General features: G+C 53.4%; 1 protein-coding gene across 3 annotated transcripts; it reads right to left on the reverse strand.

Moving 5' to 3' along the window:
* Positions 1–2,909: 2,909 nt before the first annotated feature.
* On the reverse strand, positions 2,910–26,828 carry SLC13A2 (solute carrier family 13 member 2). Of its 3 annotated transcripts, none has more exons than XM_003277112.4 (12): positions 26,661–26,828; positions 10,861–10,989; positions 9,625–9,761; positions 9,313–9,518; positions 8,608–8,788; positions 8,373–8,495; positions 6,474–6,692; positions 6,155–6,243; positions 5,748–5,869; positions 4,444–4,605; positions 3,673–3,810; positions 2,910–3,162 (listed from the first exon to the last, which is right to left on the reverse strand). In XM_003277112.4, the coding sequence occupies exons 1-12, from the start codon at positions 26,760–26,762 to the stop codon at positions 2,992–2,994; spliced, it is 1,779 nt and encodes a 592-aa protein (XP_003277160.2). In that variant the 5' UTR covers positions 26,763–26,828; the 3' UTR covers positions 2,910–2,991. The 3 variants fall into 3 exon arrangements, with proteins under 3 accessions (XP_003277160.2, XP_003277162.2, XP_030655699.1); XM_003277114.4 differs by having other exon boundaries at positions 2,992–3,162; positions 9,625–9,908; positions 26,661–26,762; XM_030799839.1 differs by lacking the exons at positions 10,861–10,989; positions 26,661–26,828 and adding an exon at positions 9,847–9,864 and having other exon boundaries at positions 2,992–3,162.
* Between the last annotated feature and the right edge of the window lie 389 nt (positions 26,829–27,217).

A 27,217-nucleotide genomic window follows, 5' to 3' on the forward strand; every position in this document is an offset into this window, starting at 1 on the left:
CCCCAAGAGGCCTACTCTGGGGCCAATGACCTTAACCCCTAGAGCTGCACTTTGGCCGGGGCCCAGGTCCAGGTGAACTCAGAGAGTGGTGTGGACAGCCCTGCTCCTGCCTCCACAAGCTCCCTAACAAGCTCTGCCTATCCCTGGGCCCTCTGGTTGCCATAGAGGGCTGGTGCTGGCTGGCAGGAGGAGGGAGTAGGGAAACAGGGACACTCCTAGGACCTCAGGGGACAGGGTCAGGGGAACACTATGGGTCGGCTCAGTAATCTGGGCCTATCTGCTGAGCTTAAGGTGACATTGGCCCATAGACGTCAAGATGTTTCTCAAAGTCACACAGCACTCCACACACGGCAGTCTGGAAAAAGGCTTGGAGGGGAGCGTGTCCAACTTCCCTCTGGGAGCAAGAAGCCCCTGTAGAGTTCCCACACATTCCTCCTTCATGCACTGTTCGCTGTGCCAGGCCCTGTGGAGGAACTGGGGACACAGCTCCAAGCAGGCAGACTGTCCTCAAGTCGCTTCCAGCCTCGTCGATCTTAGCAATGGGATGCTCACTACCGCAGAAGTTGAGTTCCAGCACTGCACAAGTCCGGCTGGTAGGAGACACCCAAAGCTCACTGCTAACTTCCTAGAAGCCATCAATGACGGGGTGTGGGTGCCTGGGCAGCGAGGCCGCAGACCCAGTCCCAGCAGGGCCCATCTACCTGCCGCAGCCTGGAGTGTGTGTGGAGCCGAGCTGCTGGGCTGCCTGTGCCAACCTGACCTGGCTGGCGGGCCCTTCCTTCAAAGACTGGCCTAGGCCGAGCCGCTTTATTGCCCAGTTAATGATGGTGATTAGGCCGACAGGTGCCACCTGCCACCTGTCCACCCTCCTGCCTGCTAAAGAGGGTGTTTTCTGAGCACCTAGGGGAGGCCTGGCCCCAGAGCCCTGCCAGGGCATCCACCACAGCCAAACTCTCGACCCTCAGGCTGGCTGGCATCCACCTCCTTCCCAGAGAATGCAGGGCCAGCCCGGTGCTCACTTTCTGGGACTGCTGTGTGATCTCAGTCCACACCTGACCCTCTCTGAGCTGGACTGAGGGGCAAGTGTGCCGAGAACAGTGGGCAGGGCATGTGCACCCTGAGAAGCACACTCTCCTTTTCCCCAGCCAGGGTCCAGAAAGAAGTGGCAGCAGAGGGTCCTCCTTGCAGATGGAGCTGGGCTGCTCCTTAGGGAACCAGCGCATTGTGGGTAGGCCACTGGGGGAGCCCCACCATTCTGGGGCCGGCCGTTTCCAATGCAGGGGACTGTTGCCTGGAGCTTTGGTGGGTGGGAGGGGGTCCTCCTGTGGGTCTGAGTGGGAGCTGTGATTTATGGCTGTGCTTCATAAGTGAGGAATGCCAGCCTGGGGGGCCAGGGTGGGGCTGGAGCCACCCGCCTGACACTCCTGGCTCTCTGGGATGCCTGGCATGTCCTGTCAGGACCCCCTGTCCCCTGGGGACAGCTGTGTACTCCCCCGCACAGTGCCCCCTCCTATCTGCGCTTCCAACCCCCAGCTCTGGGAGGACCCAGTGAAAGCCCGGCCCAGAGGAATCCAGAATGAAATCCTTTCTGGTTTTGTCTCTTCACAGCCCAGCCCCCTTTTTCATTTGGGCATGAAGGTGATGAGAAATATCTCTTTTCTGTCCCACTGGAGGAGGAGGGGATGGGGTGAGACTCTAGGAAACTTCCATCTGGATGAACTCAAGGCTGACACGCCACTGTCCACAGTGGGAGAGACTTAGCATCAACACAAAGATGAACTTCCAGCAGGGAAGGGCTGTTTGGCTCGCAGAAGGAATGATGGATATGGTGTCATTCTTCCCCATCCCCACCCCCACCTTGCTAGATAAATGAAAACTCTGGAGTCCATGAGGGTGTGGGGTGGGGGAGTGTGGGGAGGCCGGGTGGAGGTGGGGTGGGGGAGGCCGAATCATCCAAAGTTGTCTGGTCCTGGACTCTGAAGGCCATGCCAGTTTCCAGCCTGTTCCTGTGCTGCAGGATGAGGGTCCGTCCTCTGGGCACCCAGCACAGGTCAGCCTGCCTTCTCTGGCCTGGTGGGACCGGTTTTTCCAGCTGGAGGAAGGGTCGATGAGGAATTGGCAGGGGCAGAGGGTTTTATGTAAATAGCCAGGGAGTGCTCTGGGAACGGGGAGGCCGGTTTTCCCAAAGACACGCAGGGACTGGCAGCTCCCAATTAGCCAGGCCCAGTGATGTCAGTGCTGCTGTACTAGGTGGCTGCGCCCACTCTGATGGGCCTTGGCAGGGATGCCCGACCATTACCTTCCCCCCTGGGTGGGAGGGGTGCCAAGGGGGCTGCATATAGGACAAAGGCCAGGCCCCCTCCCTCTGGACTCCCCCAACCTGGGGTCTGAACCACACTGGGGACTAGCCCTGGAGAGTGCCGTGAAAAACCATCCCAGACTTTACTGAAAAAGACTTTAATGTGGTTAATATTTGAACATCCACCAAAACACCAGAAGGCTGGGGAGCCCTCAGTATGTTGGGCCAGTCCCAGAGGCTGTTCCCATGGCAGCTGCTGGCAGCCCCTCCTCCCAGGCCACTCCAAGCCTGAATTTCAATAAATACAGTGCAAGTAAGTCTGGTCACTAAGCTGGGGATACCAAGACCTGGGGCACCAGAGAGGGCATGTTGTATTGTCTGTGAACACACACATGTGCACTGTCCAGCATACATACCTAGGATCATGTGCGTGTACACAGCCCCCCTCAGATAGCCTCACGTCACACACCCCTCACATCCATGCAGGCGCACTCATATGCGCACACACATGCACACACCTTTTCTTCCAGCACATAGGAAATTGAGCATACACACCTTCCTTACAGACACACAAGAGATTATATACACGCGTGCCTTTCAGCCTTTGGCCTGGAGCTTGGGGTGTCCCCTCCCGGCTCAGAGGAGTGGGAACGGGGTGGGTCTTCCTGGGCATGGCCAGGCTGTGCCCCAGCCTAGGGGCTTGGTGTGGTGGTGTTGGCCAGGCTCGGCAGGCACTGGGCTGTGGTGTTGGACTGTGCCCAGGCGGGGAAAGAGTGCAGGCTGAAGAGGGGGATGCCCCAGCTGTTGATGGCCAGTGCGATGACCAGGACTCCAATGATGTTGAGCAGGAATCCCGCCCGGGCCTGGTGTGAGGAGAGTCCATTTGGCTAAGGAGGGGCTGGGCTGGACTGCCTCCAAGTCCCCAGGTGTTTGGGGGTGCACAGGAGCCCTCCTACCAGCAAAATTCTCTCTGGGAAGTCCTCCCTTTGGCCTAACTTGCAGCATAGCCAATGCCTTTGCCCCTTGCTTTACTCTCTGTGCTAACAGGGCAAAGGGGCACTCCTCCTGAGCTTCCAGGACCTGGGCTTGCTCTCTCTGAGCTCATCTCCCTGAGTGTGGGTGCCTGGCATCTCGGAGCCTTCCCCATGTTCCCCACCCACTTCTCTCCCTCTCACATAGCCTGAGGCTGGCAGGGCCTGAAGATGCCACCACTGAGAGGTCATGTCCCAACCTCCCCCACTGCACCTTGATTCCAGATGAGGACCCGCTCAACTCTGAGACTCTCAGTGGCTTTAAGCTGCTTTGTGGTTCACTAAGATGAAAAGTCAGAGCAGGAAGGAGGGATGAGGTATTCAGGCCTCCCTGCCACTTACCATATCCAACACTTTGAGGTCCCCGAAAGAGAAGACGATGGCATTGGGCGGGGTGGCCACGGGCAGCATGAAGGCCAGGGAGGTGGCCATAGTGCAGGGGAGCATGACATAGAGAGGGTGGAGGCAGATGGCCTGGGCCTGGAGTGGGAGGCAGTGGGGCAGAGCTGACCTTGGTCCCCATCCCAGAGGGAGGGGCATGGCCCCCAATTCTCCTGCTTCTCTGGGGGACAACCCCTGTACCCCAATACGCTCTCTGGTCATGAGCCCACCACTTCTCCCAGAAGGCACTGGGTGACCTGGAAGGGCCTCTTGACCTCTCTGGAGGGAATGAGTGTGCTGCCCTGCCTTGTGGGGTGTGGTGAAGGGAGGGGCCCATAAAACCGATCTCAAAGGGGCTCCGGGGGTGTCATCAAAGGCTGCAGGAACACACCTGGGGAGGAAGGGGCTTGGGACGCTTCGGGGAGCAATTTCACCCCGTCACCTCAGGAATGACCAGAACAGGGACTGGGGTGGGGAAGTGGGTGAGGCCACCAGGATCCCCATCAGGATACTCCAGGGGTGACATCATGAGGGACGGGGTGAGTCAGGGGCCAAAGCGCCTTGGGGCCCAAGGTGGCTCAAGAGCCTGGAGAAGGATGGAAACTCAGGGGTCCTCTTCAGGAAAACGAAAAGAGGAGGTGCAAAGACAGGATACTCTGCCCAGCAGGCAGAACCCCTGGTGGGGCAGGCAGGAGGGCTGCCTGGAGGAGGTGTTTCTGAGGGCCAGCTCACCATGGAGGCTAGGATGGGCAGGAAGATCGTAGTGGTGGCCACGTTGCTAGTGAACTCGGTGAAGACGGCCACCAGGAGGGAGAGGATGATGGCAATGGCTGGAGCTGGCACACTCTGCAGTGGGGTCAGCTTGTTTCCCAGCCACTCTGACAGGCTTGATCGCTGTGGGCAGAGGAGGATGGCATGTGAGAGGCAAGGCTGCCTGGGCCCCCAAGTCTTCTGCCGAGGCTCTATGAGGCTCCTGCTCCTGCTAACATCTCCCTGGTATTCAGAGTCAAAGACAGCTCTAAAGGGATGATAGGACCCAGCTAAGACCAAGGGGTGCCCTTTCTTGCTCTTGAAGAACAGCTGGGTGTGGGAAGAAGGGGCAGATGAAAAATTAGGAGGGGGCCAAAGGGTCTTCTTGGGAAACTTGGGGCTTGGTGGGGGCAAAAATCTTTGATCGCACTGACCCCGGCCTTCCTGATCTCTCTCAGGAGGTCCCTGGACAACCTTAGCCCTCTTCCTGCCCCTTCCAGTCCAGTGGCTTGGGGCAGAGGGAACCTTGCTCCTGGCAGGGAAGGAAAGTTGGGGGAGGACGCTGACAGAGGCTGCAAGAGGCTAATGGGAGGATAGGGACAGTCAGAAGAGCTCCAAGGTCTTGCCTTGCCACGTCTGGAATGCCAGGCTGTAAGCTGGGACTTAATCTTGCTCACTGGGGCCAGCGCCTAGCACAGCACCGGGCACAGTCAGTGGATGAATGAACATGCCACAGACCCAGGAGTCCCCTGCACCACTCCCTGACCTGGGCAGCTGCCTCCTGTTTGAGCCAGAACACGGAGGCCCAGGGATGCCGTGTCAGGGATTTCTCTCTTTTGGAGGGAGGCTCTGGGGAAAGATGTTCTGGTCCCCAGAGCCTGGGTGGGTGTGATCATGGTGCCCCCTGGTGGCTGCGGTGGGCAGACCGCGTCAACACAACCCCCAATTACTTCAGTGCTGATGCTATTGTGTGCTCTGTCTGGCAGCGGGCAAGGGGCTGGGGTGGGATGGCATTTGTCTCTGAGAACAGGCCCCGCCCCACCAGAGAATCCTGCCTTCCCTTGGACTTTGAGAACTGAACTAAGAGGTCCCTAGGGCTTGTGTTTCTTCCTCCCACATGAGGGCTCTGACCTGTCTCTCCCCAGCTGCTGCAAAGGCTCTGCCTACCCGGGAGGCTCCCACGTAGGGAGCAGGCCTCCCCTCTGTGGGATAGAAGCAGGGCCCCCTCTCTCCCTGCCACAGAGACACCCTCAAACAGGCTGAGGAGGGGGCTGGGGGCCTCTCACCTCACTGCCCTTGGCCAGGGCGTAGCCACCACCCAGCAATAACACGATATTCCACGGCATCTTCTGGTTCACCGTCTTCCAGTCGAGGAGGCCAAGAGGGGCCTTCAGCTTCCCTGGGTTTTCTACTCCCCAAGCAGAGAAGGATGGGTCACCAAAGAATAAACAGGCCTTTCCCCTCTCCATTTGCGGGCTTCCTGTGTGGGTCCCTTTTGGAGCTTAACGCATGCAGGAGGGGACCCTCAGTTCTGCAACATCTCAACTTTGTCCCCGAGTCCCTGTGCCCTTGGGAAGTCGCTCCAGCCTTTCTGGGCTTTGCCTACTCCTGCCAAGTGTGGTGGAAGGTACATTACGTACTTGAAGGCAGGGGCTGCCCGGAGACCCTTCCCTGCCCCAGTCCAGATGCTTACCTGGGTCCTGGGTCAGCCCTGGGAACTTGGAGGGTATGATGAACATAATTATGCTGATGAAGATGGCCACTGTCGCATCGGACACCATGCTGTTGGTGGGGGGGGGGACACGGGGAGGGCTGGGTTAGCCGCTTGGGGTTGCTCAGGGCCACAGGGTGGAGGGTGGTGGAGAGGAGCCTCTCCCATAGACAAGCCTGGGGAACCTTCATCCCCCACCAAGTGTTACCTCCTGTTCTGCAATGGGGGCCCTATACCCTTCCCTCCTCCCCGAGCATGTGAGCCCCAGATGTGTCCTCCTCCCATCCCGTGCAACTCTCACCTCTCCCCCTTGGCATTGGGAAAAGCCAGGTTGCCCCAGCCAAGAAAAAAGCCCGGCTCCCGGGTGAACCAGAGCAGCACCAGGATGACGAATAGGATGCTGATGGCCTTTTCTGCAAAGGTCATGGGGCCCAGCAGCCTGTGCTCGGTCTGGATGATGCAGTAGGCTGCCTGCTGTTGCTCCTGCATCTTTTCCCCAATGCCAAAGTTCTTCCGGAAGCTGCAGGCAGAAGGATGGGGCAGCTCGTGGGGGGCCTGCTCCAGCAGGGAGCAAGGGGCTCTGAGTGCCTATGATCTAAAGGCTGAGGCCCACAGAGGGCATCCCAGGGTCACTACACTCAGGCCCCAGCTCCGCCTGAGGTTCTGGAGGAGGAGCAGAAGACTTTTAGAGGTCATAGTTCTTGCTTATTCTCCATGCTTGGCCCTGCCCCATTAAGCCCCTTTTCCTCCAGGGGTTCTATGGTGCTGAACCCTCCCTTGCCCAGGGTGAGGAGGACCTAGCAGCTCAGACCCTGGGACTTCTTCTTGCCCTGGCTCACAGCTCTCCTCCTCCAACAGCCTTTGGGAAGTCCTCCCTTCCCTCCTCTGCCTGCTCTGGTTATCCTCTGCCAGCCTGAGCCCCACCTGCATTGTCCTCAGAGGGACAGTAGGCTGCAGCCCACTTCCTTCTGCTGCTGACTTAACTTGTGTTGACATATAACTTTCCACTTGGGTAAATCTCAAACTCCCTGCTGGACTGTGAGTTCCTCGAGGGCAAAGACCACACTTCACACATCTTTGACTCCGTCATGGTGCTCCCAACCTTAATCCAGCTTCCTTACATTTGCCCAAGTGATTTTTCCAAAGTGCAGCAGCAATGTTTAAAAACTTTCAATGGCTCTCCACTGCCTGGGCAGGAAGGGCAAATTATAATTAATACCACAGTAACACTCATACCACCACTCCTATCCCATACTCATGGCAGACATCACTAATCAATCACAGACTTGATACTAACTGAGCCTTAGCAGGGTCTCCTATGATTTTCCAACTCAGAGCTCCAAACAGTGACTACCAGGAACCTGGTGGAAGATGGAATGAAATCTATTTATTACTCTTGGCTTCATTAGGTGGCACACAAGAGCTTCCAGAACCTTCCCCTGCCTACTTCTCCAGCTTCATGACCTGATGCTCCTTTTTGCTGTTTGTTTGTGTTTTAGTCCTGCAGAACTAGAGTTCCCTCGAGCACATCATGTCTGTTCTTGCCTCTGTGCTTTGTGCAATCTGCTCCTGCTGCCTGGAATTTCTTCACCCATTCCCTACCTGGCTGACTTCTAGTCCTGCAAGATTCAGCCCAGGCATGATCTCCTCCATGGTGTTCTGGAATCTTCACTCACCTGGGCTGAACTAGGCACTGTGTTCTCTGTGCTCCTGCAGCATCTGGGCTTCCCTCTGTCATGGCCCCCACAATATCATCATCCACCTGATGGGCTACAAGGACAGGGACTGTGCCCAGTGCCTTCTAGTATTCTCAGTGCCTTACACACGACCCGGTATGCAGTAGGAACACAGCAGGTGCTTCTGTAACTAACCATGCTCAGTGTGTGCCCCTTAAGCACCCATCAAAGGATGGTGGAGCATTATGGGAAGGGGCATCAGTGACCTGGTTTGCAGCCCCAGCACTGACAAATCTAGTTGCGAACCACTCCTGAAGCCTCAATTTGCGCGTCTGTGAAATGGGATAATACTCTCTACCCAGTAATTTCCTCAAATGGGGGTCCAAGTGCACAGAGGGGCCTTGGGAGGGCGAAGCCTTCTCACTGGGATGGTGATAATATCATTTTCCACATCTGCACCCAACTGGAAGCTCCCAGGGCTAAGGGCAGGGACCTGGGCTTCTCTCACCGACTTTGCCACTTACTTGAAGCCCAGGAAGAGGATCTGCAGCCACAGCCAGGCCAGCAGCAGCAAGATGACCATGGTGGGGAAGGCGAAGCTGAACCAGGAGGCGAAGTTCACCACGTTGCCGTTTTGGGGGAAGAGCCTGAAGGAGGAACATGGGCTGCCGTGTGACATTGCGCCGAGAACTGCCCAGCCCCATTCACCTCCCAGTGAGTGTGCAGATCCCCCAAGGTGGCCCACTCCTTGTCACTCACGAGCTGATCTGGCCTTGCAGCACCAGGTTCGGTGCGGTGCCGGTCAGCGTGGCGATGCCCCCGATGCTGGCGGAGTAGCACACGCACAGGCTCATGCACTTGGTGAGGTGGAGATGCTCCTGGCTGAGATGTGCCCTCCCCTCCGAAGGAGCAGACGTGACAGGGAGGGCCTGCCCATTATCTGGGAACAAGGGAGAGCCCAGGTGGGGGCAGGTACAGGGCCAGCTCTGGGGAACGTGGCCAGAGCTGCAAGGGCCTCCAGGGCACCTTGTCTGTGAACAGCCCAGACCGGGGCTGGAAGGAGGACAAAGGATGTCTCCAGGCCTGAGGGGCCCAGCATTCCCCAGAGTCTCAGGCTGGGAGCGCCCTCGGACACTCTCTGATCTGACCTCTCTCTTGAGAGAGGGAAACGAGGATTACCCAAACCACCAGGAAGAATGGAGCCTAGACCTTGGACTGTCCACCTAGACTCCAGCTCTCTTCTTGCTATGGTGACCAAGCATCGTGGTTTGCCCAGGGATGAGGAGATTCCCAACACAGGGGACTTGACATTTTTAAAAAAGGAAAAACAAATTGGTCACTGTCCTTCTTGCATCTCTTTCTTCTCTCCCCAAAGGCTCCAAGATGAACAGCCCTCGAAACAGACCCTCAGACTCTCTCCAAGAACCAAGGGGTTGGGGCAGGGTCTAGCCTCATTTTTCTCACCAAGCTTGGTCACATCCTTCTGGGGACTTGGTTCCTGGAGCTCGAAGGTGGGGTTGCTGCTGCCCTCCTCGACGTTGCTGCTGGCTTTCGAGCTGTGCAGCTGGTCCAGGACGGCGTGTGCGATGGGCACCATCATGGCCGAGGTGGCCGTGTTACTGATCCACATGGACAGGAAGGCCGTGACCAGCATGAAGCCCAGGATTAGCCTAGGGATGGGCAGACAGACACACTGCTGTTCCGGCTTCCCTTCAGGGACCGGGTGCCCAGATAGCTCCTCATCAGGTTCTCCCGTGCTGGTTTGCAGGAACTCACAGGGCAGGCCGCACCCCAACAATGAGGAGGACACGGAGGGCGATGCGTTTATGCAGGTTCCAGTGTTCCACCGCGATGGCCACCAGCAGCCCCCCGAAGAACAGGAGGTTGGAGTCCTTAAGATACTCGACGGCAACCTGGCAGGTGGAGACATGGCTGAGCGGCGGGAAGACCCTGGGGTCTCCCACGGTGCCCCTGAGGTTATGGGATGCAGTCACTGACATTCCCACAGACTGGCATTCCCCTGGGCTCTCGAAACTGGATGGAAATGGTCTCTGAATGATCTGCCATTTTTTAAAAAATAAATTTAACTTTTTGGAGACAGGGTCTGGCTCTGTTGCAGTAGCACAATCACAGCTCACTGCAACCTCCACCTCCTTGGCTCAAACCATCCTCCCACCTCAGCCTCCCAAGTAGCTGGGACTACAGGCACGCACCACCATGCCTGGCTAATTTTTGTATTTTTTGTAGAGACGAGGTTTCACCTTGTTGGCCAGGCTGGTCTCAAACTCCTGAGCTCAAGTGTTCCACCCGCCTTGGCCCCCTAAAGTGCCAGGATTACAGGCATGAGCCACCACACCCGGCCTGGATTATCTACCATTTAATATCAACCAGGTTCCCCTCTTCTTGTCAAACTCACTTTATCTCCCCTCAGGAATAATTAATTGGGAGATAATCTACCGTGATTGCATTCATGTTTCAAGCCATGGACTGGGAGATAGATGATTTAGTGCTGTTTCTAAAAACTAGACAGTGGTTCTCAAAGTATGGTCCCTGGGCCAGCATCATCACCATCAACTGGAACTTGTTAGAAATAAAATGCTTAGGCCGTACCCCAGATCTACCGAATCAGAAACTCTGGACCCAGCCATTTGTGTTTTAACCAGCCCTCCAGGTGACTCTGATGCTGTTCAAGTTCAAGAACCACTGAACTAGAAGTATATGAGTGTGTTAGCTGGCCCTCAAGGCCCCTTTTCTGTGTCACTAGGCCTTCCACCTCCCACCTAAGGCTGGCTAATCACTCTCACCTTGCATGAACTCTCAGCACTCATTCTGCGCCCCTCCCCACCCCAGCCCTCAGCCTTCTAGCTGACTTCTTCCTCATGCAGAGTCAGGAACCCCTAATCCATGTGCCCTGCCTATGATGAGGCTTCCTTAGTCAACAAGGTCTGAGGGAACCCACCCCCTGGCCTCCCGTGTTGCCCAGAACGCTTTCTCCTATGGATGGGGGCTCACCTCAGACGCATCCATGATGCCCATCATAGGGAACAGGATTAAGGGGAAGAGGGCAGTGACCGCCAGGGGCAGGGCCTCAGTGCACCAGAAGAGCGCCATGAGGATGATGGCGTATGCGCAGTAGGCCTCCTGCAGGTGGGAGAGAAGTGGCAGAGCTGTCATAGGGCCTGTGTCCCAGAACCATGCCACCTCCTGTCCCTCAGACAAACCAGGCCGTTTGTAACCGTCTGGGGAGAGCCTGTGAAACCCACAGTCATTGATTCCCAAGCCCAAGGTCTCATTTCAAAATGCAGATAAAAAACAAAGCAAGGCACTCAGTATCACCTTGTCTTTGACCCTGGGGAGCCTGGACATTACAAGCCAGCCACTTCGGAGAGTCTGGAGTTGGTTACCAGTCCCCATCCAGCCCAGTGGGATTGCAGGGGCCCAGCTGAGGATCCCAAGATGAGGTGGAGGCTGCCAGAAGAAGGAGCGGGACCTGGGCAATGTGGACCTTTGCCTGGCACCCTGGCTTTCCCTGGCTTTTATCACGAGCTGCAAGACTATGTTTGTTTGTTGGATATTTAGTGTTTGTTCCCTTTGCTAGGTGTGAGCTCTCCATCAGACAGAGTCGGTTTTGTGGCATCCTTTCTAGCAATCCTGGTCTGGCTGCTGCGTTACACAACTCCAGAGGAGCAATTTACATTTATAGGCTATGTGAAGTTTCCCCCAAGATGCTTGTGTTGTGCGGGGAATTGTGGGGCAATGCTGAGTCTTGTGAGTCTTTGAGTACCAGAAGTCCCCCTTTCCTACATGAAGCCCCCAAGTCTAGAGAAGCCTGACTTCAGGCCTGGAAGGGGACCCGGGGCAGGAATGGAGGCCCACCCTCCTTATAGAGCCTCTCCCAGGGCTGGGGAATCATTAGCCAGGAGGCTTCCCAGGGCTGGGGAATCATTAGCCGGGAGAGGGCACCCGTATCCCCTCTCCAGGGGCCGGGCACCTGCCCACTCTTTATTTGCCAAGGGAAGGGGCCGCATGCTGGGGTTTGTTGGACAAACGGGCTGGGGAGCCCCTCCTCCCTTGCCCATCCCAATTGCCCTGTCCTTGTCCTCTCTACCTCGTACAGGCTAGGCTCACACTCTTAGTACCCTAAAGCTTGGGAAGGGTCCCTGAGGTGGGAGTAGGTGGTGGCCTGGGGGAAGAGGCAGCTGCTATTTATTCAGCAACTCTTAGGAACTTAGTATTGTCATTTTTGTGTTTACATGAAAACATAACAGCCGTTAAAGTGGGTGTGGTGGTCCCACCTTATAGATGAGCTCAGAGGGTAAATGGCTTGCTCAGGGTCACAGAACTATTAAAAAAAAGTGGCAGAGCCTGGATGGAACTCAGATAAAGGATTGGGATTGGGTAACTTTCAAGCACTACCTAAGAGCACTCCCCTTGTAGTCTATGTGAATGGTGCCCCAGTAATTGTGCAGTGTGTAGCCTGCCCAACTGCACATAGCCCCACCAAATCTGTCCGAAGCCAAGATCTCTTTCCACCAAACCTCTACTACCTCTCTTCATCCTGGACACAAACTCATCAGCCCCAGGAGTGGGGCCACTTTGACCCTCAACCAGAGAAACCCAGTCCCCTCCTCCCCCAGTGGGATTCTGCTGATGCCAGTGTTTCCTCACCCGCAATGACTGAATGGCCAGTTACCCTCCCCTTGGACTAAGGGCAGGCAAGCCCTCCTGGACCCTGGTGTCCTCCACCCTCTCCACCCAGAACTCTCTGGCCAGAGACAAGGAGCAGGGCTGGGGTGACGCTCACTCTGCTGATTCAGGAAGAAGTTTCTGTGTAAGTATTGGAGGGTGACTTCGTGCCAGGCATCATATTCTATGTGCTTCAAATGTTTTTACAAGTTGCATTTATTTGCTCTCAGAGGTAATAACTATTGTTCACATTTCACAGTTGAAAAAAGAAAGGAGTAAATACATTTCAAAAATGCCTCAAAGTCACACATATAGTAAGTGGAGAAGCCAGGCTTCCTGGGCCCCAGCTTTCACCGGCTACCCTGAGCATGATCACTTGCATCTGAGGGTGTCCTCAGCCTCAGGCACCCTGTGACCAGTGGAGTGTAGGGAGAATGATCTGGGGCTCTGAATCCAGAGCTATCTTCCCCAGGGCCTGCCACTTCCCGTGGCTGGGCTCTTTAAGCATGTCACTTTGAGACCGTTTCCAACCTCCAAAGGGAGTTGTTTTTTTTTTTTTTTTTTTTTTTTTTTTTTTTTTTGAGACGGAGTCTTGCTCTTTCACCCAGGCTGGAGTGCAGTGGCGCGATCTCGGCTCACTGCAAGCTCCGCCTCCCGGGTTCACGCCATTCTCCTGCCTCAGCCTCTCCGAGTAGCTGGGACTACAGGCGACCGCCACCACGCCCGGCTAATTTTTTGTATTTTTAGTAGAGACGGGGTTTCACCGTGGTCTCGATCTCCTGACCTCGTGATCCACCCGCCTCGGCCTCCCAAAGTGCTGGGATTACAAGCGTGAGCCACCGCGCCCGGCGGGAGTTGTTAATAATGGGACCAGGCTGGGCATGGCGGCTCACACCTGTAATCCCAGCACTCTGGGAGGCCCTTTGAGACCAGCCTGGGCAACATGGCAAACCCAGTCTCTACTAAAAATACAAGAATTATCTGGGTGTGGTGGTGAGCACCTGTAGTCCCAGCTACTTGGGAGGCTGAGGTGGCAAAATCACCTGAGCCAAGGAAGTTGAGGCTGGAGTGAGCTGAGATCACGCCACTGCACTACTTCAGTCTGGGCAACTGGAGTGAGACCTTGTATCAAAAAAAAAAAAGTCAGACTCGCCTCCATGTGCTCCAGTGCGTTTGATGCATGGCTCCCTGCTCCGGTATGCCTATGTCTGTGATGGGTCCTTCTCTACCTCCCTAGGGCTCTGCCCTCAGGGAGTGCTGGAGAGTACCTGACCCAGGGGGCCTCTCAGAACACTGACAGCTCCTCAGTCTCAAACCCAAACCCTCTAAACATCTTGCATTTGAGGGTGTCCTCAGTCTCAGATCAAAACACAAGACCTGTTCCAAAGTTCCATCCAGAAGCCTTCGTTAACCCCGGGTGGCTTTGGCCCTGCCTCCCCATCCCACCTCCTGGGCACCCTATCAAGCTGGAGCACAATTCGCTGATTTGTTCTTCCTGCATCATGAGATTCTTAACTGGGGCATGGAATTCCGAGGATCCATGAAGTTAAATGGGAAAACTATTTTATCTATTCAAGAACATTGAACTGAGGTTATGAACATAAAATCATAGTGCTATTAATGGTATTATTGGTGACTTGGTCACAGATATTTGATTATGGCTATCAGCTATTAGACACTGATCCAGCTAAGTTGTTGCAGTTATCTCAGAATAGCTCTTGACGTTCTGTTTACCTCCATCGTTATTTTGAAATTTTGGTAGTTATTATACCAACTTCGGATCTTACCTAATGCACTAGCAAGGAAGTACATCTATTTCTGAGCTGCAATTTATTTTTCCATATTTTGATACCTGTATTTCAAAATAATTGGTTTATTTGTAATCCCATGCATTTTATTTTGTATATTTTATTTCTTATTTTTTCTAATTAAAAAAAATTTTTTTTTAGAGACAGAGTTTTGCTTTGTTGCCCAGACTGGAGTTCACGATGTGATCATAGCTCACTGCAGCCTCCAACTGCTGGGCACAGGCAATTCTCTTGCCTCAGACTCCCAAATAGCTGGGACTACAGGCATGTGTCACAACGCCCAGCTAATTTTTTTTTTTTTTTTTTTTTTGTATTTTTTGTAGAGATGGGTCTTGCTTTGTTGCCCAGGCTGGTCTCAAATTGTTGGCTTCAAGTGATCCTCCCATCTCAGCCTCCTAAAATGCTGGGATTACAGGTGTGAGCCACTGTGCCTGGCCTGGGCATTTCAAAGTAAGTTTCTGAAAATGGCAGAACCAAGACTCAGAGAGGTCTAGCATTGCCTTGTTGACAGTTGTTGATGCTTAGAGGGCTTGGGTTTGAGACTGAGGAGCTGTCAGTGTTCTGAGAGGCCCCCTGGGTCAGGTACTCTCGGGCACTCCCTGAGGGCAGAGCCCTAGGGGTCTTTTCTTCTTAGGCACACAGTATATCCAATTACAAGGTCAGTATTCCCAGCTCTAGAAGTGGGGATTTGGGGATCAGCCTTATCCTTCCAGGTCACTCTAGTGCTGTCTGCCTTGCAGCCCAGCTCGATGGAGCCTAGGCCAGCCAAGTTCAGCTGGCAGCCTATGACATGGGACTCAGCTGGTTTACACGCTGGCCACTGGCCACTCCCCAGGACTGCTGCACTGCACAAGTCCAGGTCGCCATTCTCATATGGAGTTGCGCAAGGCATAGCCTGCACCGCAGTCCCTGGTGACCCCTCCTGGAGCTCAGAAACCAGCAGGGAAGAGTTTTCTCCTGGTGGTGAATGCTTTTCTTTCTGCCTCTGGCCCTGCCTCCTCCTTCCCCAGGCCAGCAGGGTGGTTGTTCCCCAGCTCTGTTCCTTGACTGTAGCAGCTACTCTCCTCTCAGGATCTGTTTATGGGCTCCTGAGGTTGGGGGCGTAGCCTCTTTCTCCTCTGTGATCTAGCCTGTCGCTCTTTTGCAGGTGCTGGCCTGGTCTGTAAAGCCTCCTTTCCCACTGGTGTCACCCCCACCCCCAAGGAAGTCGCCCTGTTCAGATCCTCACTCTTCTCCACCCAGCAGTCAATCCCTGTGATTGGAAGCCCACTGCGGGCAGACCCTGGGCCTCCTGCCTGTTCATCAGCCACTCATTCCACAAATACCCTCTCTGGGCCATGCACCCAGTCCTGCTGGTTCTGCCCCTTGAGCGCTCCCATTTATTTCTCTGTAGCTCTGGACCACTAGCCTGGTCCAAGTCTCAGCAAGACCTCTGCAAAAGCCTCCTCATTCATCTCCCAGCTTCCTCTCTTGACCCTGAAATCCTTTCCCCTTGCTGCAGCCAGAGTGATCTCAAGGCACAAATCTCTTTAATTTGCACTCCCCCTCCCCCAGCACAAACACACTCATCTCAAAACAGCTCACATCCCTTCAGTGGTTTCCTAGTGCTTTCAGGAACCTAAGTTCAGGGTTGGCCTGTGCCTCATGTCTTAACACTCTCCCCCTTACTCTCTCTGCTCTGGCCATACCAGCCCTCTGTGGGTTCCTTAAATACTGCATCCTCCCTCTGGCCACAGGGCCTCTGCACACAATTTCCTCTCTCTGGACCTCTCTTCCCTCCCTACTTTGCCTAGTTGATACCTAATGGTTCTTGAGATCTCAGCTCAAATATTGATTTTTCAGGCTGGCTTCCAGGAGGGGATATAATTCCCATTTTTCACACTCTAAGTCCCTGTACCTCTTCTGCATAGCACTCATCATAGTCTGCAATGAAACATTTAGTTTTAGGGACTAAAAGATGAGTATCAGTCTTTGTTGTCAGACTCTACCCTCCAGGGAGCAGGGTGCAAGTCTGTTTCTGCTCACCCCAGCGAGGTGCCTGGCATCTATTTAGCAGAGTTGACACTGAATGAGTGGGTGAATGAACGTGGGCCCTAGGGGTACAGGCATCAGTCAGGCCCAGCGCTGGCCCTCGGGGAGTCTGAGTGCCTGTATGGGCTGGCCTGAAGGGCAGACTGAAGAGAGAAACCCCCAGAGGGCCTTCCAAACCCTAAGCCAGGCAGCTTACTTCTTCTGTAATGGGAAAGCACATGTCCAGGGCACATGCTGAGTGCTGAGGCCCCGCTTTACTGCTGTGTGTCCTTGGGCAAGTTATTTAACCTCTCTCAGCTTTTCTGGTAAGAAACATCAAGCATTCGCCGCTGTAAACACATGTATCTCCATTATGCAGTTTCCGCATCTGGAAATGGGGATAAGAGAAACATCCACCTAGCTGGGTTACTGTAAGGATGAAGAGAGCTAACAAATGTAGGAATAAGGTTTTTTTTTAAATTTTTTTTTTAAGAGACAGGGTCTCACTCTGTTGCCCAGACTGGAGTGCAGTGATGTGATCACAGCTCACTGCAGCCTCAATCTCCTGGCTTCAAGTAATCCTCCTGCCTCAGCCTCCTGAGTATCTGGGACTATAGGCATGTGCCACCACACCCAGCTAATTAAAACAATTTTTTTTTTGTAGAGATGAGGGTCTCGCTATATTGCCCAGGCTGGCCTTGAACTCCTGGGCTCAAGCAATCCTCTCTCCCCAGCCTTCCAGAACACTGGGATTATAGGTGTGAGCCACTGTGCCCGGCCAGGAATAAGTTTTAAAGCATTGTAGCCTGTGAGCGCATAGCAGGGTTGGTGCTGGGAGAGAAATGTGCTCCTGGGCTTCTGGAGAACCAGAGAGGATACATGAGGCACAAATGGAAGTGAAGGTGCCAAGGAGTCCAGGGCAGACTCCGGACCTGGGGTGTGTGGCAGGTGTGGGATCTGTGGGCATCATGGCTTCTGTCACTGGCATGGACCCGTGACTGTCAGGCAGCAGCACATGTGCCCACAGTCTCAGAGGTGTCACACCTTAGTCCTCCTGATGACTGAAGGTTAACCCAAGGGTGGGGACAGGCTGGCACATGGGGGACACTCCCACTGCCCCTCTGCCCCTAGGAGGTGGGTATGCTGCTGGCAGGAGCACTCCCGGGTCTCAGGGGCAAGGCAAGGCACTGGGTGGCAGCCTGCCAAGCACCTGTAAAGCAGAGACCAGAAAAATGGAGCTCAGAGCAGAAGGGGCCCCGTCCCTGAGGCTCCTTTTGTCTGGGCTGAGGAAGGCTTCCAGAGAGGGAAACTTGAGCGGGTACTGAGGGGTGAGTAGGAGTTCAGTTAGTGGGCAAAGGGGGTTGGGGTGAGGGAGTAAATGTAGAACAGAATGAGACATAAAAGATCAAGATGCATTCTTGGAAAGAGCCTTGTCTGCCCTGAGAGGATCTCTAGGAATTTGTCTGGAAGACAGGGGAGAAAAAGGGAGAAGGCCTCAAAGAGTTTTAAGCAGAGACAGAGTGGCATGGTCAGACTTGTGGTTGAATAAAATATTACACAGATACTACCACATGCGGTTTAAAAAATTTGTGTGCAAGTGTTTGTATACATTCAGGGAAATTTCTGATGTAGGGGTTTGTACACTTTTTTTGGTACCAGGATCCCCTTGGCAGCCTGATGAAGCATTCCTTTGTCTTAGAATGTTTTTAAATGCACTAAATAAAATACATAAGACTACAAAGGAAACCAATTTTATTGAAATACATGTAATAGGCTGGGCGTGGTGGCTCACCCCTGTAATCCCAGCACTTTGGGAGGCTGAGGCAGGAGGATTTCTTGAGCCCAGGAGTTCAAGACCAGCCTGGGCAACATGGCAAACCCCTGTCTTTACTAAAAATACTAAAACAAACAAACAAACAAAAAAACTTTGCTGGGCATGGTGGCATGTGCCTGTAATCCCAGCTACTTGGGAGGCTGAAGTGGGGGAATCACCTGAACCTGGGAGGCAGAGGTTGCAGTGAGCTGAGATTGCACCATTGCACTCCAGCCTGGGTGACAGAGTGAGACCCTGTCTCAAAAAACAAAACAAAACAAAACAAAAACTTAATTTTTAAAACCTAAACAAATAAATAAATACAGCTATTAAAATATGAAAACGTGCTGGGTCCAGTGGTGTGTGGCTACATGGAAGGCTGAGGCAGGAGGATTGCTCGAGCCCAGGAATTTGGGGCCAGCCTGGCAACACAGTGAGACTCCATCTCACAAACAAACAAAAACATGAAAGAGCGTGGAGAGACGGAAGTCTTTTCCAGGAAGAATAGGCAGATGCCAAATGCCTAATTCTTTGAGGACTGAATATACAAAGGGGACAATGGCCAGTTCATATGTAAAAATACGTTTCACAGCTTCTGTAATAACCAGCTGAGAAGTCAAACAACAACCTCTACAGCAGGAAGCCCTAAACATTCAGGATTTGCTCCATGATTGCCAATTCCCCTGATTTTTGCCCCAAACTCTTTACTCCTACTTCCAACTCAGGACCAATCCCAGAAAGCGAAATATGCTCCCCTAATCAGTCACCTGGGGTGCTGCTTCTAGTTAGCCGCCTACGGCTTCCCTGTGCCCAACAGCGTGCACTGGAAGCCTTCCCTTTTGACCATTCTAAAGCTTTCCCACCGCATGCCTGCTTCAGGCTGCATGTGATGGCGGTGACTCTTCCTACCCTTCGTTTGTTCTCATTCAGGTGTCCTTCATTGATTTGCACACCTTGATGTGAATGACTTTGTTGCATCAGCTTCTGTTTTAAGAGGCCAAAGGGAACAATGAATTTCTGAGCGCTGGAGAAAACAAAAGTGGGGAGAAGGGTCCTGATATCACAGCCTGGGCCAGGGCCAGCCCTGCCTGTATGCACTAAAGAGCAAAACGCAAGCCGGCGCCGTGATGAACGTGGCATTCCCACGCTCCTCTACGAATTTGATCCTTGCGACAGCCCTGAGCCTCACTGCTGGATTATATCCAGGAAACTTTACTGTTGAAGAGGGTGACTTACTTTCCCATTTCTGGCCTTCACCTAGCAGTTGCCAATAAGCAGGGACACGATTTAGTAATCTGGGCAAAATCCAAGTTGGGGACTCTACGCCAGGGATCCCCCTGGCCTTTGAGGCTGAGTCCTTCTTCTTATCCTATTTCCAGGCATCCCAGAGGCTAGAAAAACTATCTCCACACAGCCACAGGTATAGCTATTCCTAGGGACACAGCTCACCAATCTGGTGGGTGACCAGACATGCCTTCCTGTTCTATAGGTGGGAACATCTGAGGCCCTCCTAAGCACAAGAGCCCATTTGAACAGAGCGATGGAGAAGAAGTGAGGCATCTACACAGGGTTCCACACCAGTCTGTGTGTTCCAGGGGCCCAGGAATTCAGACAAGAGGCAGAGGGCGAAGGGAGCAAGTGTTTATCAAGCCCTAGGTGCCAGGCACTCTACATATATGTGTGTTATCTCAGCTCATCTTCACAACACCCCTTAGAGATGACAGGGTTTGAAGAGGCTCGGTCAGGTCACATGGCAGTACACGCTGCTGAATGGATTTGAACCCACACCTGTTTGGCTCCAAAATCCATGTTTTGTTCACTGGACTCTGCTATCTCAACTGAGGGCCAAGAAGTCTCAAAAGGTAGAGGTGGGGCCAAGAACAGAGGTCCAAATTCCTTGTCTAGTTTTCATGCCCTAAGTGAATCATCCAAGTCCCTGCCTTTGAGGTTCAGGAACAGCTTGCACTAAGAGAATTTTAATTACACAGATTTTTTTTTTGACAAGGCCTTGTTCTGTCACCCATGCTGGAGTGTAGTGGCATGATCACTGCTCACTTCAGCCTCGACCTCCCTGGCTCAAGTGATTCTTCCATCTTGGTTCTCCTAAGTAACAGGGACCACAGGCACACGCCACCATGCCCAGCTAATTTTTTTGATCTTTTTTTTTTTTTTTGAGACAGAGTCTTGCTCTGCTGCCTGGGCTGGAGTGCAGTGGCGTGATCTTGGCTCACTGCAGTCTCTGCCTCCTGGGTTCAAGAGATCGTCCTGCCTCAGCCTCCCGAGTAGCTGGGATTACAGGCGTGTGCCACCATGCCCTGCTAATTTTGTATTTTTAGTAGAGATGGGGTTTCGCCACGTTGGCCAGGCTGCTCTCGAACTCCTGACTCCAGGTGATCCACCTGCCTCGGCCTCCCAAAGTGCTGGGATTGCAGGCAGGAGCCATTGCGCCCGGCCAACTTTTTTGATCTTTAGTAGAGACAAGTCTCCCTGTGTTGCGCAAGTTTGTCTTGAACTCCTGAACTCGAGCAACCCTTCTGCATTGGTCTCCCAAAGTGCAAGAGTTACAGGTGTGAGCCACCACTCCCAGCCTTAATTACACAGATTTTAAAGTTCAAACACATGTAGTGTTTATGCATTCTAAAAGGGCCAGTGATTCAGATTAAGAAATTCTGCCTTCTGGCCTTACAATACATGCAATATTGACTTCAGCTAAGTTCTGTCCTGGCCAATGTTGAGCCACTAGGAGACTGTTTTTTACAGATGCCTTTGGGTCCCAGGAGGTGTTTGTGTTTTGACTCTAACTTACTAGCTGAATGACCCCTGAGTCGTAAGTTATTCACCCCTTAATGCTCACAGCACAAAATCCCTACTCCTCCCTGTAGCCTTGTAGGGCTGACATTGGCTGACCTCAACCCTCTTCTCTAAACCTGACCTCAGCAATCTAGTGAGGCCTCTCAAGGCCTCCTCACTCCAGCCCCCAAAGCCACACTGGCCTTGCTTAATCCCTTCAACTTGCCAAGCTCTCCCCATCTGCAGGCCTTTGCACTTGCTGCATGTTCTGCCTGGATGGCTCTTTACCCAGAGCTGTGCTTGGCTGACTTTAGAGAATTTATTTTTGAGACAGGAGTCTTGCTCTGTTGCCCAGGCTGGAGTGCAGTGGAACCATATGGCTCACTGCAGCCTCAACCTCCTGGGCTCAAGTGATCCTCCTGCCTCAGCCTCCCAAGTAGGTGGGACCACAGGCACACACCACCACACCTGGCTAATTTTTTTCGTGAGGAGACAGGGTCTTGCCATGTTGCCCAGGCTGGTCTTGAACTCCTGAACTCAAGCGATCCACCCACCTTGACCTCCCAGAGTGTTGGAACACCCTCCTCAGGAGGGCTTCCCTGACCCCATCTAGAGCAGCCCTCCCCAGGCCGTGGTCATAGCCTGCTGCATTGTTTCTGCTTTTTGTATGTCTCCCCACTCCTCCCACTTTCTCTTCCCAACACACCCAAACAGTACTTGTCACACAGTACTGAGTTCTGTGTTCACTAACAAAATGCATGGATGGATGAATAAATGAATGGATGTAAGGTTTCCATGTCTGGCTGCAGGGTTGGGAGAGCAGGAAGACCCCAGGCCCTCCTGTTCGCCGTCTGCTGGGACCACCAGAGATTGACTAGCATTTCAAGGTTCTGTTGCCACCCCTCCAACACACCCTACTATTCCCGGCCCCTACATCTTTCCTCCTGTGGTTCCCTTCACCTGTTCTGCTGATGCCTCTGACTGTTAAAACTCCACTAACCCTCAAGGCCCAACTCAAATGTTGCCTCCTTCAGATTCTCCCTTGACTCAGTTGGAAGAATCTGCTCCCTCCTCTGGGCTCTGCAGCCTTCTGGCTGAACCTTTGTGTGGCGTAAACACCTGTCTCTTCCTATAGACTGTAAGCAACTTGAGAACGGAACATCTGTATTCCTTTTGTTAACCCCTGACACAGAGCAAGAGCTCAACAGACATGCTGGACTGAAGTATGGTGGGAGGACTGACTGACAGCTGGATGGACATGAGAAAGGATGGCCTGAGAGGTGGATCACAGTGGGGGCACCACCGGCCTCCCAGGGAGCCTCAGGCAGAGACTCCAAGACCAGGTTCCAGTTCAAACTTTTTTCCTAGCTGGGACTTTAAGCAAATTCCTTCCCCACACTGGCCCTCAGTTTACATGTCTGTAAAATGGAGAGAGTAGTAGTAACCTCATGGTAACACATAGGCTTTTTTTATTTTTTGAGACTGAGTCTTGCTCTGTCTCCCAGGCTGGAGTACAGTGGCACGATCTCAGCTCACTGCAACCTCCGCCTCCCAGGTTCAAGCGATTCTCCTGCCCCAGCCTCCCAAGTAGCTGGGACTACAGGCGTGCGCCACCACACCTGGCTAATTTTTGTATTTTTAGTAGAGATGGAATTTCACCATGTTGGCCAGGCTAGTCTTGAACTCCTGACCTCAGGTGATCCGCCCAACTTGGGCGCCCACCTCCCAAAGTGCTGGGATTACAGGCGTGAGCCACCATGCCTGGCCCGACACATAGGCTTTTGAAAGAAATAAATGATCTAACAATGCTTTGAAGTGCATGGCACAATGCCAAGCCCATAAAATATACTCAACAAATGTCAATATTATTATTATGGGCACAAATCTGAGCCTAGGCTGGGGCTCCTTCTTACCCCTTTGGAGGCCAGGGCCATGGGGCTAAGCTTGGGGACTCATTACAGACAGTAGAGATACAACAGGGATGCAGGACAGGATCCACTTTGTGCACATTCCTTCCTTTCTTCATTCAAAGAGTTGGGGGTGGCCGGGCGCGGTGGCTCACGCCCGTAATCCCAGCACTTTGGGAGGCCGAGGCGGGTGGATCACGAGGTCAGGAGATCAAGACCATCCGGGCTAACACAGTGAAACCCTGTCTCTACTAAAATACAAAAAAATTAGCCGGGTGTGGTGGCAGGAGCCTGTAGTCCCAGCTACTCGGGAGGCTGAGGCAGGAGAATGGCGTGAACCTGGGAGGCGGAGCTTGCAGTGAGCTGAGATCATGCCACTGCACTCCAGCCTGGGCGACAGAGTAAGACTCAGTCTCAAAAAAAAAAAAAAAAGTTGGGGTTTTTTATTTGTTTTTTGAGATAGAGTCTCGCTCTGTCACCCAGACTGGAGTGCAATAGCGTGATCTCAGCTCACTGCAACGTCCTCCTCCCGGGTTCAAGCGTTTCTCCTGCCTCAGCCTCCCGAGTAGCTGGGACTACAGGCGTGTGCCACCATGCTTGGCTAATTTTTGTGTTTTTTTATAGAGACGGGGTTTCATCATGTTGGCCAGGATGGTCTCAAACTCCTGGCCTCAAGTGATCCACCTGCCTTGGCCTCCCAAAGTGCTGGGATTATAGGCATGAGCCACTGTGCCAGGCCTAACAAGTATTTTTCGAACAACTACTTTGTGCCAGGCACTGGGGATTCTGCATGGGACAAGACAAAGTCCCTACCCTCATGGAGCCGACATTCTAGTGCAGGAAGCCAGAGAAGAAGTAAAAAATAAGCAAATAGATAATTTCAGAGAGTGAACACCCTACAAACAAAAGAACAGGGCTTTTCCCCAAGAATGACTGGCATTGGTCAGAGAAGGCTTTTCTAAGGAGGTGGATTTAAGCTGAAACCTAAAAACAGGAAGGAGGTATCTGGGAGAACAGTCCAGAGCAATGTGAGGAGCAGAAAGCAAGCTGGTGAGGGTGGGGGAGAGTGAGCGAGAGGTGGGTCACGGGGGAGGGAGCCTGGGGAGTCCAGGGCTGAGCCTTGGTGACTCCTGGCTGCTTGAAGAGGTTTTATCCTGTTTGACAGGAAGCCAGTGTAGGGTTTTTTGTTTGTTCGTTTTTTCAGATTAAGGTGGGGTCTCACTATGTTGCCCAGGCTGGTCTCAAACTCCTGGGCTCAAGCAATTCTCCCACCTCGTCTTCACAAAGTGCTGGGATTTTAGGTGTGAGCCACTGTGCCTGGCCAATGTAGGGTTCTGAGCAGAGTGGGACACATGGGAAATGACTGGGGAGACAGTGGATCCGAGGGCGGGGAGTGACTCCATTCAGAGTATTTTGGGGTATCAAGTGAGCAGGACCTTCTGCTGCATGTGGAAAGGAGGGAAGGAGAAGAATCAAGAATGTCCCCGAGTTTTTGGCTGTTGCAGCAAGGTAAATGGTTGAAGCATTTCCTGGTGCCTAAGCCAACTGGAGAAGGGCAGGAAGGGTTTTGATTTGGACGTGGAAAAGTGTATCCTGCTTATCCTGCTTACAAAGAAAATATTCAATTAGGGAGATGGCTGGTGTTCATTGGATAATATAAGTTTAGAGGTTAGGGCTGGGGTTACAGATTGATAACTCATCGGCATAGAGATGCTTTTTAAAGCACAAGATGGCATAAGATCAGCTAGGGGAAGTGGGGACCCTGGAAAACCTCAGAGTCAGATGGAGAAGGAACCTGAGTCAGGAAAGGTGGGAAGGGGCAGGGCTGGGCAGGAACCAGGAGAAGGTGTCACCAAAGCCAACAGAAGACAGCACAGCAAAGATGGGGTGACAGCTGTGACAAATGCTGCCGAGGGACTGAGGAATGTGAGAGTGGCCCAGGGTTTGGTCACAAGGAAGTTGATGGGATCTGAGTCTTGGAGATGGGAGCTGACAAAAGAGAAAGTGCACTTGTGGTGTAGACAGTGTCTTGAGGCTTCCTGTTATGAGAGAGAGCAGAGAAAGAGGCACTCTCTGGAAGGAGTGTGGCCTTGAAAGAGAGCGCTTGTTTGTTTAAGATGAGAGATATTACAGCACCTCCATATGTGGATGGGGGCGATCAGGCAGACAGGAAATATTTATCTTGTAGGAGAGTGAGAGGACAATTGAAGGAGCAAAGTCCTTGAGAGGGGCTGGCCTCTCCTAGACAGGACCAGAGTCAGGATGGGGCTGGCAGCCTCTGTGAGCCAGAGGCAGGTAGCAGGGCCACCAGATACGGTGCAGAGAAGACAGGGGCTGCTAACACATCCCAGTCTCACCAAGAGGCATGGCTTCTGGCACCGACTCAGGATTTCCTGTGTGACCTGGGCAAGTTACTGAATCTTTCTGCGCTGTGCTTCCCCAGGTCGAGGGGAACTGGGAAGAAATCAAAATCCCTGTCTGGCTTCCCTCCTGGGGTTAACACACTTGCCCAGCCTGTCGGAAAACCCATCTGATGGGTCCCTAGCACTGAGATGCCACTGGCTTTGGCCTGAGATGAAGGTCATCTCAAAGGTCAGCTGGGCCTTGTTACTGACCAGGTGTCAGGCGCCCAGGGGCTGTGCCATTACCACCCCCCGTCTCTCACTCCTTTGGGATACCATGAACAAAAAAGTCTGACTCAATTTCTCTATCTATGACCAAAGGAAGAAAATGGCTCGATGGGCAGTTCTGGGGGTGTGGGGTGGGGCAGGAGGCAGCAGGGTGGAGAGAAGACATGCTTTGGCACCGGATCACACCCCCAGCTCTGAACCTCCCAGCTGTGTGATTTGCCAGAGGCTGACTGACTGAAGATTGAACTTCAAGGCCTTCCTCCTGGACCCTTCCCAAAGCCCCAAGCTAATTTCAGATTCATACTTTTGTGTCCTTTTTCTTACAGAGTGGGGCCCAAAGGTGTATAATATCCAAGTTCCATGAAACTCGAATCTGCCCTGGGACTTTGACTAAGTGGCTTAACCTCACCTTCCCCATCTGTCAAGTGGGACAGTCAGGCCTGACCTCTTAAGATGGTGGAAAATGTCACTGGGTGCCTAGGGCAGGGCAGGCATTGGCGGCGGCTTGATTTAATGAGAGATGAAGTTATGACTTCTGCTGGGGGCGGAAGAGGAGGCAGTGACGCCTGGTTGTGCCCAGCTGCCCCTCCATCTAGGGCACAGTTTTTGTGCTGTCTACCTGCAGGGGTCCCCTCTTCCAACTCCCACCCCTCCTCCTCCACAGACTTAGCCCTTGAATCCACAGGTGAACTCTTTCTCCTCCTGTTTATGCTCTTAAAGATGCAGACCGCCTGCAGCCAGCTTTCTCCTATTGTCCTTCCAACCCTCTTCACTCTGCCACTGCTCGCCCAGCTGTCCCCTCCCCGCAGCCAGCCCGTCTCAGCCCCCATGGAGCCCAGTCCAGGGCTAGGTGGGCACACTGTAGGCAGATCAGCTCCATCTGCCCCCCTTGCATCTCGTTGATGGAACTGGTTTCCTGTTTTCTAGGGCAGTAGGTTGCAAACCCACCTAAGCAAATCACGCTGGGCTCCTGCAACTGGGTGCCAAGGAAAAGCCCCGTTTGACCTCCTAGCCCTCAGTCCTCAGGAGGAGCAGGGGGCGATAGCCTCACTTCCAGGGCAGGGGCAGCGAAGAAGTTATGCTGGATCCTAAGGATGCCCAACCCCGGCCCAGACAGTCCCTCCCCTGCCCCCTGGAGTCATCTGTGCTCAGAACACCAAGTCCTTACCTTACTGGGGACGAGGATGGGCAGAGGCAGCAGGAGAATGGGCAGCAAGAACACGATCATGTAGGAGCGATAGGCCCACAGGCCCTGCCAGCAAGTGGCCATGGTGTGGACCAGCAAGGGCTGCTACAACCACCGCCTCCAGGAGCTGGGTAACAGAAGGACCAAAGACGCAGCCCAGCAGGCAGGTGGCAGGCTTATATAAAGCCACTTGAGCGTTAACCATTGACCCACTCTGGCAATCAGAGTGTTTTTGGAGTTGGGGAGGTGAGAGTAAGGAGGAGGGACCCACAGGCGGAGTAAAGATCAGGAAGGGAGAGGGAGAAGGAAGGAGGAAAGAACAAGGATTAAAAAACTTCAGGTTCCTTCAAGAAGTTAAGCCCAGCGTTAACTCCTTCTGTTCTTCGAGGCTGCTGAGGGTGGCGCTGGAGGAGCTGGGGAAGGAAGGAGAGTCCCCCAGCCACCCTCCACAGGCAGCCCCCAAGCCCCCTCCCCTGGCCCGGCCTTTCCTTTCTCCTTCTGTTCTGCAAAGCTAGGTTCTCAGGTGAGCACTTTATGTG

Source organism: Nomascus leucogenys, chromosome 19, assembly GCF_006542625.1.
Source record: "Nomascus leucogenys isolate Asia chromosome 19, Asia_NLE_v1, whole genome shotgun sequence".
Classification (NCBI taxonomy): Eukaryota; Metazoa; Chordata; class Mammalia; order Primates; family Hylobatidae; genus Nomascus; species Nomascus leucogenys.